The sequence below is a fragment of the Aegilops tauschii genome, chromosome 3 (assembly GCF_002575655.3).
Source record: "Aegilops tauschii subsp. strangulata cultivar AL8/78 chromosome 3, Aet v6.0, whole genome shotgun sequence".
In the NCBI taxonomy this organism is placed as follows: Eukaryota; Viridiplantae; Streptophyta; class Magnoliopsida; order Poales; family Poaceae; genus Aegilops; species Aegilops tauschii.
In genome coordinates, this window is record NC_053037.3 from 435,975,065 (window position 1) to 435,988,576 (window position 13,512).

General features: G+C 44.8%; 1 protein-coding gene across 4 annotated transcripts in view; it reads right to left on the reverse strand.

The window, feature by feature from the left end:
• LOC109736091 (inositol hexakisphosphate and diphosphoinositol-pentakisphosphate kinase VIP1) overlaps positions 1 to 12,806 on the reverse strand; it is a 34,624-nt gene extending 21,818 nt beyond the window's left edge. The window contains exons 1-14 of one of the 4 annotated variants that reach the window (XM_020295310.4): positions 12,527 to 12,806; positions 12,335 to 12,394; positions 11,536 to 11,582; positions 10,985 to 11,068; positions 10,303 to 10,366; positions 5,046 to 5,199; positions 4,485 to 4,555; positions 3,781 to 3,885; positions 2,829 to 2,921; positions 2,586 to 2,660; positions 1,772 to 1,866; positions 1,452 to 1,655; positions 1,279 to 1,378; positions 1,118 to 1,188 (exon numbers count right to left, since the gene is read on the reverse strand). In XM_020295310.4, coding sequence (XP_020150899.1) covers positions 1,118 to 1,188; positions 1,279 to 1,378; positions 1,452 to 1,655; positions 1,772 to 1,866; positions 2,586 to 2,660; positions 2,829 to 2,921; positions 3,781 to 3,885; positions 4,485 to 4,555; positions 5,046 to 5,199; positions 10,303 to 10,366; positions 10,985 to 11,068; positions 11,536 to 11,582; positions 12,335 to 12,394; positions 12,527 to 12,598 — 1,295 coding nt within the window. In that variant the 5' untranslated portion in view covers positions 12,599 to 12,806. Of the gene's footprint in view, positions 1 to 1,117; positions 1,189 to 1,278; positions 1,379 to 1,451; positions 1,656 to 1,771; positions 1,867 to 2,585; positions 2,661 to 2,828; positions 2,922 to 3,780; positions 3,886 to 3,996; positions 4,044 to 4,270; positions 4,323 to 4,484; positions 4,556 to 5,045; positions 5,200 to 10,302; positions 10,367 to 10,984; positions 11,069 to 11,535; positions 11,583 to 12,334; positions 12,395 to 12,526 lie in introns of those variants that run through there. The other 3 variants (XM_020295311.4, XM_020295312.4, XM_045234951.2) reach the window with 3 other exon arrangements.
• Positions 12,807 to 13,512: the final 706 nt, after the last annotated feature.

The following is a 13,512-nucleotide window of genomic DNA, read 5'->3' on the forward strand; positions in this document are numbered from 1 at the left end:
GTTCTGGCACATGGATAGCTAGCTTCCACGCACCCCTGTCCATGGCTAGTTCTTTGGTGATATTCCAGTCCTTCAGATCTCTCTTTGCCGACTCCTCCCATGTCATCTTTGGTCTACCCTGACTCTCTTGACATTATCAGCACACTTTGGCCGTCCGCTATGCACTGAAGCGCCTGGAAGCATGCACTGAATATGCCAAACCATCTCAAACGATGTTGGACAAGCTTCTCTTGAATCGGTGCTAACCTGCTACACCTAACTGTTGAACATGTCGCCTTTCAGTCAGCTAACACTCAGCGCCATACAATTTGCAGGTCGAATCGCCATTCTATAGAACCTGCCTTTTAGCTGTTGTGGCACTCTCTTGTCACAGAGAACGCCAGAAGCTTGGCGCTACTTCATCCATCCGGCTTTGATTCGATGGCTCAGATCTTCATGGATATCACCATCCTTCTGCAGCATTGACCCTAAATATCGAAAGGTATCCTTCTGAGGTACCACCTGCCCATCAAGGCTAACCTCCTCCTCCTCGTGCCTGGTAGTACTGAAACTGCACCTCATGTACTTAGTTTTAGTTCTACTAAGCCTAAAACTTTTTGATTCCAAGGTTTGTCTACATAGCTCTAACTTTCTATTAACCCCCGCCCGACTATCAATGACTAGTACCACATCATCCGCAAAGAGCATACACCATGGGATATCTCCTTGTATATCCCTTGTGACCTCGTTCATCACCAAAGCAAAAAATATAAGGGCTCAAAGCTGACCCTTCGTGCAGTCCTATTTTAATCGGGAAGTCATCATTGTTACCAACATTTGTTCGAACATTTGTCATAACATTATCATACATATCCTTGATGATGATGAGCTACACAGAATCCTAACAGAGTAACCCTAACTCTTACAATATTTGATGATGATGAGCTACACAGAATCCTAACAGAGTAACAGGTATCTCTTGCATTTTTCCACAGAACTAATGATGTTGAGCACGAATTGGACGGAAAGCAATTATAATGTGAACATGCTTAAAATAGATACTTGGTGGGGGTATAGTCATAGTTTAAAGCTCCATAAACCATAAAAGTGGAGCAACCTTGAGGTTCCAGAAAGTTACCTAGCACGTGGTACAAGGATTCTTGTTGCATCTAACAGATCTTGCAGTTGCAAGGCACTTTTAAGCTTCGCCTGCGTAATTATAACAACAGATTTTTTGTCAAGCAGCGAAGATACAAAGGATTTGAATAAAACCAAATAAAATTAACATAATTTTCTCACCTCCGCGTGGGCCTTTCCGCCATTGTATTTCAGCATCAATTTTAAAAGCTTCTCTTGAGTTATTTTCAGCTTCACCTTCTGCTTTGGTGTGCGATCCCCACTTGCATAATTTGCAGTATCAGAAAGCAGCTTCATGGTCAATTTTTTTTTACAATCTTAATAATTATCCTTACTGGCGTATAACAGCTATGACACAGCGCAACTCTTCTGACTGCGTAGGTATGCCCACAGTTCCCTGTTCTCGATTTCTTACAGCATCTGATGGTTGCGCTGGCTCACTGATTCTCCATGGAAGATGAGCAGGAATGGTATAAATATGTGGAGCTTTCTCATCAAGAAACATTTTCCTCAGAATGCATGCAGCGTCATCATAGTACCTGGAATTATGAAAGCATTCACCAACTAAAATAAGATGTACAACGGACTTCTGGGCTCTGGCCATACTAATGCATGAAATTCTTAGAATGGTCGTTGTCACCAGAAAGATGCTTACTTGTATGAGCTTTTCACAAAACTCCAGCCATTCACATCACATACATAAGATCTTGCCTCCCCCAGGTCACACCTTAGAAGATCAAAGCCACATACCTACACACAAAAAAGGGATATGTAACATGGGGATGCTACGTAAGTGCGTGGTTGGAAATTTCAGATAGCTTCAGTCTGGGCTCTGCTCATTTGGAGATTGGCTCAAGCAATGACGAGCATAGCTTATATTCTAGATCCTTGTCCAGTTACATTTCAACCATAGAAGACCATATGAGGAAGTGCACTGCTCAAGGAATCGATCATGTTCTGTGGATTTGGTTTGACCTTGTTCAACACCAAGGTCTACCATGCAAAAAAGAGTAAATAACTAGTTAACTGGACCTTATCAGATTTTACCATTTAACAAATTTGAAGTCAACTGCTGAGACAAGTTCTTACATATTGACACAGGCTTTGGCCTACGTCCTACTCCCAATGTGGCCGTCTCAAGATTAGCCATGAGTGATACCAAGATACACTTTAGGCTGATGAAAGAACGATAATTAAGCTAAGCCTATTTCAAATTTCTGACTAAGTTGCGGCCATCCAAAACTCGCCTACTCTGACTTCCACAGCAATCAATTGACATTTGATAACAAACAAATCCAACTGGAATGTTTGAGAAGAGAAAACAAGAATGATTTCGATGTTGGTATCCACCTTTTCTGGCTGTACCCACACTCTAACAGCTCATAATGAATAAGAGAGATATATGCATAGGTTCTGAATGTAGATTTCATCATAGTAGTCATTAAAAGAGAAAAGCATCTTGAATGTACCGCTTGTCTGAAGGCTTGGCAAACATTCCGTGCAATTTGTTTCTCGGTAGGGGTCAGTAAAACAGGATAGCGGACCTTCAAGCAAGATACCAAATACATTATAAGACAAAACAAGAAACGAAGAAACACACCAAGGAAGCAATTTATCACTTTCTCTTTTCCTTTAATTGTTCCATCAACATGCCAAAAACACTAGTCTAATAGATATAAAGTAGTGAATCCTAATGAGGCAAGGAAGGGCACCTCTTTTCCATCAGAATTTCTCATGACAACCCCATCTACAACTGGGGATTTACGAGCTTCAGCATGTGCATATCCTGGTCCAATTGTATAAACCTACAACAGAAAGTGCACATTCCCTTTTCAGTTAATAGAAGTAAGAGTGTATCTAACAATATAACTATCTATTGCTGCTTTCCGTAGAAGAAGAAAATGTAGCCATTACTACCATATAACTACTTTAGTACTGTGTTGCCATGCAAAATTCTAACAGAATCACAATTACCTATACAAGTAGGAATATTGACTACAAGAGTATTTGTGCTGTCACTTCAATTAACAGAGATATATTTAAAATGGACCACATGGGCTAAATCCACGGACCTGTGGTGATACAGTGGGCACTATTGTATTGTGGATGACATATCACAAGAATGACTACAATCTTGGTAATCAGATACTACTTAAAATCTCTGCAGTCAGTTTGGTGACAAGTGCAGATTAAATCTACGGCACCCGAGAACTCGAGGGATGAATTCTCACTGCTTAGGAACTCAATCAAGAAGCTAATGCAGGACCAGATCTGTTTGAGCCTGTTGTGGATGACCGTCTTGTTGCTTAATTTCTTTACATGAAATCTGGGTTAGTGTTTTTATAGCTTATAATAGGGCAAAAACCACCCTGCATCCATCAAGAAACCATGATGCTGCAGACGGACTTCCTTCGGATGCCAGAATTCAGGGTGAATTTGAACCCCTTTTGGTAATTCTACAGAGATTCTAGGCTCCTTATCATGGTGGGTTTTATGATGCTCAAGTAAATTACAGAGTTTATGACATGTGTTGATGGATGTATCTTTCTATTCAAGTGTCTAAATTATAACCATCAGCAAGTTGTACAAGCCCATTTTTTCACATATTACACAGGAGAGGAAAAATAAAGAAAAAGAGAAAGTAATAAATGCAAGGTGTATCACCTTGACATCTGTTCCTCCTGTAGGCATGAACTCCTCATAAATGTAAGATCCATCTCGCCTCACCTTCCTAACTTCTGGATAAAATTCACTAGATCTATTGCCAACCTGCATAAATTGGAGGAATTTTACATCTCATCACTGCATTTGTGTGTGTGTGTGTGGGGGGGGGGGGGGGGGGGGGGTGTGGAGGCAACAATACGGACTTGAAGAACATACATGATACCACTATTTGATGAAGAAAAAAATTCATACATATGTGTAACCTATGGATTCACAAAAAAAACCAGATATTATTCACCCATATGAAGCCAAGATATTAGCATTTATGCATTTTATAAAAAATAAGCTAGTTCATTGTAGTGCTCCTGAACTATGCAAGAGTGTCAGCAAGGAATACTGACAGTGTCAGTTTAGAAGCAAAAAAGATAAGTAAAGTGTTTGAACAGAAAGCAGATCATTTTCTAGTTAATTATAAGCTTATAACTAATACCGTGTCAGAGTAGGCTCGTCTGTATTTTCTCTAGCTGTAGCCTATTTCAGGCCTGTACAACAAGGCACAGCAGTCATTGCATTTTCTAGAAGTAAAAAGAATGCTAATACTGTATTAGCCGCTATGTTTTCAACTTGGATTTTCTTGAACATAAAGAATTTGATCGCAAATTTCAACCAAGAAATGTGTGAAATTAATGGTATCAAAACTTTACCTTACGGAACAGTTCTTTCATTCCTCCACCAGCATAGCTAGGATAATATATCATTATATTATGGTCATCTCCTTCATAAATAAAGGTAATCAGGAGCAGAACAGGTTTATTTTAATACTTCTTCACCTTAAATAGGTGATTAGTAGTCAAGAGAACAACAGTTTGACAATGAAATTACAGTATTGTACATATAACGGAATATGGATGGACGCACCAATACTGGCAACTCACACAAAAAGGCTCCATGAGTCCAGAATTAATTACAGAACAACTAGGCAGTTAGGAAGGGTAGGCTTTTCAGAAAATGGAAGAGCACAGTGAACACAAGCATGCAATTTAGAAGTACCATGCCTATAGTAGGTTATAAAATAACAAGAAAAAGTGAACATTTTATCCATCAAACTAATATGTAATATACATACCATGTCAGCAACAATATCTGTGGCAATATTCTAATTTTTTATGGCAGGCAAGTATTGAGCTGAAAGAAAAAGAAACAGCTGCTATTCTTTGTGCAAATCGTGGAAGGACAGGCTGAATATATTAATCAAGAGCTATTACCATCGATGGGTTTCTCCACGAAAGGCTTGCAAAAACGCTTTCCATGAATCTCAATAAAATCATCTTGCTCGATAAAGTAGTTTAACTCTTGATTAGGATGCTCTCTTCTGACAACAGCATAAGTAGGGACCGGAACTCCGAACAATTTAAGGTGCTAAACAAGCAAAATACAAATATATCAACATTTAGATCAAGAGAATAAATGTTTGAATGTAAGATGAAGAAGCCTTTATGTAATAGGCTACAATTAGAATGCACTGAGTTTTGAGCAAGATCATTTCTTCCCCGAGCATCATAGAATGACACTACTCTATCGAGAAGTAAAAGGATAAACTGTTACAGGACAAGCGTTTTATTGAAATATCGAAGATGGAATAACAAAGTAGACAACCGATGTATTGCGTGTGCGGATTAAGATCAGAAAAAATCCATAGTGTAACGAACAAATATAAAATCATAGTGTATACTTTGCATCATCTAGACAATTTTCTTCAAATACAAAATGACAGGCATTTTGGTGGCGTCTTTGAGAAAAGATAGTCTATGGTTACCATATACTAACATAGTTACGTTAGGCAAAGTTCCAAAAATTCCAGAACATAAATGAAAGATATACCTCCGTCTCAAAATATAAGACGTTTTTGTAGGCTAAACTAGCCTACAAATATCTCTAGTAGTACTTATGAATTAAAAATGGGTTTTCTTTGCAAGCCAAAATAAACTTCTCGGATTACATCGCTTTGCCCAAATATGGTTATCTCAGTTGTGCAAATTTCTCCCAAAAAGAAGTGCATTTGAAGTTTCGAACTACTGTATTTATTGAGGAAAAATATCCTATTTGTATGAACAGTGTCACACGGCGATACCCAATACTGTAGACCTGAAACTAACAGAGTCGCTGACATCATAGCCATCCGGGCCCGTGAGATCCTTGATGGCAGACTCGCTGAAACACGGGCTCGCCTCCTCCGCCAACCTGCTGAACCGACCGCCACCCCCTCCACGGCGGTGGTTCCGACGGTGCCCGGGGAGGTGATCCGTGGACGCACCCGCTCTCGCACTGCGGCCCTTAGGGCGCAGAGCGCCTCCCGTGTCCTGGGGTCAAGCAGCCCCCCGATGGAGGTCTGATGCGAGTCCTCTTCTGGAACATCCGCGGCTTCGGCCATGATGGCCGACGCCGCCAACTCATCGAGTACATGCGAGACGAACACATTGACATCATAGCCATCCAGGAAACCATGTGTACTGAATTCTCCCTCCGCGACCTTGATGGCCTTAGCCCCCACCTATTCGCCTGGCATTGGCTCCCTTCTAGTGGGACCACTGGGCACTCGGGTGGCATCCTTTTAGGCGTGAAGGATGCCACCTTTGAGGTGGGCGGCATGGACCGAGGTGAATTCTTCGTTAGTATGGAGATCTATGAACGGGCTCTCAACTTCAAATAGGAGATCGTGATCGTCTATGGCCCGACGGATCACCGTTGCTCTCCGGCCTTCCTCGCTGAGCTTCAGAAGAAGGTCACCGCTTCTCTCCTCCCTGTAGTGGTGGGAGGAGACTTTAACCTCATCCGCTCCCCTAATAAGAACAACGACCGGATCAACCTCCCCCGGATGCAGATGTTCAACGACTGCATCGCGGAGCTAGGTCTTCGCGAGCTTGATAGGACGGGTGCCAGGTTCACCTGGACCAACCCTCAAGCGGACCCAACGCGATCTGTCCTTGATCGCGTCCTAGTTTCCCCTGAGTGGGAACTTAGATGCCCCTTGGCCTCGCTGCGTGCGATCACCCAGATTGGGTCTGATCACGTCCCTCTCCTCTCCACTGCCGACGAGCGCCCCCCCCCCCCCATCCCGTCGCGTTTTCGGTTTGAGCTCTTTTGGCTAAATCAGGCGGGATTTGTTGAGGCGGTCGCTGCTAGATGGACGTCCGCGCGCTGTTCCCCCCACCGCTCCATGTCCGCCGTTGACTCGTGGCAGTTCTGTGCCAAGCTCGCCCGCCAATTTATGAAAGGGTGGGGCGCAAACCTTGGACGGAACCTTCGCGAGCGCAAGAAAGCCCTCCTCACTGCGATCCAAGCTCTTGACATCCGTGCCGACACTTCTGGGATTTCCCCGGATGAGTGGATGTTAAGATACGATCTCAAGGATCAACTCTCGACCATCTACACGGATGAAGAGGCATAGTGGAGGCTCCGCGGCACCCAACGGTGGGTGCTTCGTGGGGACGCCAACACGGCCTACTTCCAGGCGATTACCAATGGACGGAGGCGCCGAAACTCCATCCATTGTTTGTGGGATGGGGATACCCCTATCGTCCGTCCCTCGGACATCCGAGTCCACGTCGATGGCTTTTATAAAGCACTATTTTCCCCAACCCCTAGGGGTGGGGCTGCACTGGCTCCCAACACTTGGTCGGCGACCCAGTTAGTATCTGCTGAGGCGAATGCCGCCCTGGTGGCACCGTTCTCCGAGGACGAGGTCCTCGCGGCCATAAAGGGTATGAACCCCTCCTCTGCTCCGGGGCCGGATGGGCTACCTGTGACGTTTTTCAAAACATTCTGGCAGACCATCAAACCGGAAGTCATGGCCCTCTTCGACGAATTCTACTCGGGGGCCATGGATCTTGGGCGCCTTAACTATGGGGTTATCACGCTCATCCCCAAAGTCCCGGGCGCCTCTGACATCCGCCAGTTTCGACCTATCACTGTGATCAATGTGATATTCCGGATCTTGGCTAACGGGTACGCCAATAGGGTGACCCTTCTAGCTGACTCCGTCACCCACCCCAACCAATCCGCCTTCATCCAAGGGCGGTTTATTCTGGATGGGGTGTTAGTCTTCCACGAAGTTCTTCACGAAGTCCGGTCCAAGCACCATCGAGCGGTCTTCTTGAAGCTCGACTTCCACAAGGCCTATGACACGGTTCACTGGCCCTTCCTTCGGGAAGTTTTGCTCCGCAAGGGCTTTGATGACCGGTAGGTGACCAGAGTTATGCAGTTCGTCACCTGCAGTCGGACTGCAGTTAACATTAACGGCGAGATCGGACCTTACTTCCCCACTCTTTGTGGGGTTCGCCAGGGCGACCCGTCCTCCCCGTTTCTGTTTAACATGGTGGTCGATGCCCTTGCCGTCATCCCGGATAAGGCTAAATCTACTGACCATATCCATGGAGTAGTCCCTCACCTGGTAGGAGGGGGAGGGGTCTCCCTCCTACAGTATGCAGACGATACCATAATAATGGTGGAGGGCTCCGCGTCTGACATCGCTAACATGAAGTTTCTCCTCCTATGCTTCCAACAGATGTCCGGGCTCACGATAAACTTCGATAAGAGCGAAGTGATGATTCTGGGTTACTCCCCTGCGGAGGCCCAGGCCATGGCCGACCGGCTGAACTGTCGGCTGGGTTCTTTCCTCACATCTTATTTAGGGATACCCATTAGTGACTCGTGACTGACCGTGGCTGGCCTTCGCCCGGCAGTGACTCGGATGCAGCACCGGGTGGAGCCATGGAAGGGGAGGTGGCTCTCGAAGGCGGTCAGAGTGATCCTCATCAACTCCTCGCTTGCCGGCCTCCTCTGGTTTCTCATGAGCTTCTACAACATCCATGAGACTCTCCATCAGGAGATCGCCAAATACCAGTCCAGGTTTTTCTGGGCAGGCAAGGGCGAGAAGCAGAAATACCATATTGTGAGTTGGCCCGACATTTGCAAGCCTAAGGACCAGGGAGGTCTTGGGATCTTGTCGTCTCGACGTATGAACATTGCTCTGCTCACCCGATGGCTCTGGCGAATTGCCAATGGGGAGGGGGGACTCTGGCTCACCATCATCCGCAATAAGTACCTTCGGGGCCAACCTCTAGCTTTCTGCCAGCGGTCTGGTGGCTCCCAGTTCTGGCAGGCGGTGATACAGCTGCTACCCGTGCTCCGTATCGACACGTCCATCTCGGTCGGCTCTGGATCCTCGACCCTGTTCTGGTTCGATCGGTGGATAGGGGACTCCCCCTTGGCCGCCCGATTCTAGGAGCTATTCGCCATAGCGTGACCCTCGGGTCTCTGTCGAGACGGCCCTTATTGACTTAGGGCGTCTCGCTTTCCGGCGCCCCTTCGGCCCCCTTGAGGTGGCCGCTTGGGACTCCCTCCTCCAGGACATCGCCCTTCTGCCAATGGACATTGAGGGCGCTCCTGACTCCATCTCTTGGCGGCTGGAGTCCAACGGCCGCTTCTCCACTAAGTCCTTATACTCGGCCATCGCTCCATCGCCGGCCCCTGAGCCATTTAGCCTGATTTGGGACATTCGCCTCCCTCTGAAGATTAGGATCTTCCTATGGCAGTGGATCCAGGGACGCCTTCCCTCTGGGGTTGAGGTCCTCAAGCGCAATGGACCAAGAGACGGGATGTGCCCCCTCTATGGCACGGTGGAGGATGCTAACCACATCTTCTCCTGCTCCACTGCCCAATTCCTGTGGTCTTGCTTCCGTGAAACGGTCGGTGGATAGTGGTGCAACACCAACTTCCCAGACCTGCTTGCTGAGATCCACGCCTCCGCCCCTCGCCACCGCCATATTAGATGGCTGTGCATTGGGGTACTTGCCTGGACGCTTTGGACCATCCGCAACAAGCTTGTGATTCAGAAAGTGCCTCTTCGATGTGCGACTGGCGCGATCTTTAAAATGTGTGGTTACCTGCAGCTTTGGCGGCCGCTTAGCCGCCCCCAGGACCGGGACGCCATCAACACCCTCCTCACCGATCTTCGCTCGATGGCCTTCCGCGTGGCACCCCCGCTGCCTCCCCCACCTCCGGAGCCCGATTAGGCCTGCTGTTCGGCCTGCTGTGCGTGTGTCTGTGTTTTGGTTTTCAGGGCTTTTTGAGCTGTGCCCTCAGCATTAACCCATTTTGCTACTATGTATGTCTATGGAACTTGGGTGTGTGTGTGTGTGTGTGAACCTTGTTGGATGTTTGGCTTGGGCGGTTTGCTTTATCTATAAACCGGGGCGAAAGCCTTTTTCGGTAAAACTAACAGAGTCATGAATAGACTGCAGCAAAAAAAATCTTGTGAAAGAAAAGTCCTTCCTTTTAGTTTGGGATGACATTAAACTGTCGTCATGAAAAAATCCAGCTTCAAAGCATCTACTATAGGGGGGGAAACTCATTTGACCTCCGGAGGGAAGTTAATGATTATTTTTAGCAGAAAAGTAAAGTTAATGATTGAAATAAATCTATAAGAAATACATGAAGGCCAGCTTGTTATGATATCAATACCTCATATACTTTGCTGCGATCATGAAGCAAGTATTGTGGGTCCAACTCATTGACCAAAAAAGGCCTGAATAGCAATATTTACAAAATCAGATCGCAGAACTCCTTCAAAGTTGAATAAGTATTATAACTTCTCATCGAAGTTGTATTCTTGAAAGGATAAAATATATAATTGAAGTTTCATTTGTTTGTGTCTTTTCAAACAGAAACAAAAAGGAAATACATTCAAACTAAGTTGGCGCATGCAGCTTTGCAGCGCAAAAATGAACTCGGAGGATTATCTATACGATCTGTGAATTCTTCCATTTCTCCGGTTATGGAAAAAGGGCATGGAGGAGGTCACATCTATAAATACGAATGGAATGATGATAGGAGTTTAAGAAATATTGTTTTAAACAGAAATGATTTAGGCAGGTGAATTAGTCACGGGTAAATTCAAGGACAACTGTGTCGGAGTAACTTTTTAGAAGGGTGCAATCCTTGAAGACAAAAAGGAAAGGTGTTTTGAATGAGGACTGGGAATCCATACAGAAGCCACACATATATGGTCAGTCTTAGAAAATATTTGCATGTCAGGAAAGCATAATGCACAACCATAAAACTTTGTCAAACCCAATACTAAGATCATTTGATGCATATTTAAAGTGGGTGCTTTGAAGAATTTATGAGACAGAAAGCATTTAACCTGCGTAAAACAGCATATTTCTCCGCCTTTTCTAATGGGTAGCCAGCTGAATAAAAGGCGATTAGACAGTCACATAAAGGCCAACTGCCAACAAAAAACAGTGGTTAGTTCAATACTATGAAAACTTGCACTTCTAATGGTGTCACAAACAAAAATACTGTCATGGGGTCATGGCAGGTCTGATGGGTAAATAACATAGATGATAACCATCGACATTACAGGAATAAGAACTTAACATCTGCTAAGAAGCGCATAGATAATGGAAATTTAGCACCACAAAGTACAAAATTCTAAGATTTTACAATACACAGACAGATATTTCCAGTCACTCCCACATTGAATAAATATGGATAAGCTAGAGGAATAGTAGTTAGTTAAGTAATAATATTTCCTAAACTCCATCCTTCGAGTAGGACAGCATGATCTTGTGTATCTGTAAAGTAAATTTTGGCCTGCCTACACTCACTTTCTTTTTCATGAATATTCAGAAAATTAATACTGAAAAATTCATATTCTAAGAAGACTCGCCCTTCACATTGTCAGGTATATACCTTTCGATGGGATCTTCTAGAATTACCTTGTCACCAAAAATTATAATCTGCATACATCAAACATGCATATTACTTCAGTCTTGAATCTTGATGATCAGGACAATGATTTTAGTAACTTACCATGCTAAAGAACTAGAGTTCCTAACATTTGAACAGAAACAGGGGAAAGGAAAATAAATGAAGAGCTCGGCTAAGAGCTTAAGAGGTTCTGTATTTCTGAATTCTGATACATGCCAGCAGTAATATAAACTTAATGGTCCAGCCTCAAATCCCGGTGTTCACATTTACACACACAGACTCGCACGCGCGTGTGTGCGCACCTTGCAAGGTTCTTCCTTTATACTCCCTCCGTCCCAAAATAAGTGTCTCAACTCTGGTACAACTTTATACTAAAGTTAGTACAAAGTTGAGACACTTATTTTGGGACGGAGGGAGTACCATTATAAACTTGAATTTGTGTCTCTGCAACACACTATTCAGTTGTATGCACTGATTCAAGAACTGTATGGTACGATGATATGTACTTTTTGTGACGACTAATATTCCGAGAATGGTGCAAGGGACTGGTTAAGCAGCACGCAAAAAAGCCTTCATTCACCGACAGAAGGAATTGAACCCATGTGGCGGGACTGTACTACCCCCAATCTCCCGACCAAGGGAGCCAGGCATTCCCCAGAACTCTGTTTATCTCCTCAATCATTGTACCCAATTTATTCATTTCTACCAGCACCAGATTAGTTACCGAAAGAAAACGTAGACGATAATCCGCACGGAGGAGCGGCCGAATCCCGAGCCATACCTCGAACTCGCCGAAGGCGTGCAGCCTCTCAAGAATCTGCTCCATGGGAGAACACGACACCTGCAAAAAAAAAAGTTCCAGCACGAAGAAAAAAACTCAGATAATCTTGATATTTTTCTTCTCACTCCCGCATTGCGGCGAACCCAAGAAATAGAAATCACGAGAACTCGATTTTTGTCCCAAAACGCGCACCTTCTTCTCCATGACGCAGACACCAATCCTGATCTTGCCTCCGCCGTGGGCGCCATGGTTCCGCCGGTCCATCCCCTCCGGTCCCCTTCCGTCCGTTGGTCCAAAGGTTACAGCAGGAAAGGGGATGTTTGTTTCCTGGGCATTCTTGCTCCTCAGGACCGGAATCTGGGGGGCTTTATGCTTTACAGAGGGGAGGAGGAAGGAGAAGTGAACGCAGCCCAAGAAGAAGAGGGGATGTCAGCACTCAGCAGTGAGTAAATGAGTCTTCTTCTTTTGAGCTGACTGATGAGAGGCTTTTTCTTTTTCTTTTGAGCTGACTGAGCGGCTTTCTTTCCCCCCGAAAGCCGTGTTTATTTATGGATTTTAATCTATTATGAATTTGCTCAGCGAAAACTGTGGAAAATCCTACTCCCTTTTATTCATATTACTTGTTGCTTAAACGGATATATCTACGTCATGTCCTTGAAATAATTAAGAATATGAGTGGAAAATTGTAAAACTTATTAAGGACAAGGCCCAGTTCACAAATTATGTAAAAAAGGGCCCGGTTCTCAAATTGTGCTGAGTTGTCCTTTTTTTGGTGCATGACACGCTTAGTCGTGTTTTGACACCAAATTTAAAATGAATATACCACGATGTATATCAGATAATCAAATAGGCATGACACTCTTTAGTCACGATGAATATAGCATCATTTAAAATATTCAATTTTGGCATAACCTAGTTTCTTTTTGCGAAAATGATCCAGATCTATTATCAAAGTTCAGCGGAATTACAAATTATCTCGAACATAATAAAAAATACATTGAGATTCCAAGACTCCCAAACAATCACTACTGCCACCAGAACGAGCCGCCGACGCGCCGCTGTCGCTACTCCCCTACCGGAGCCGGCTTGACCTTGTCGATGACAGGTGGAAAGTCTTCGCGCCCATGCTCCTAAGGACCAGCGCCCTGGAGATGCAGTCGTCGTTGTTGAACCCTTAC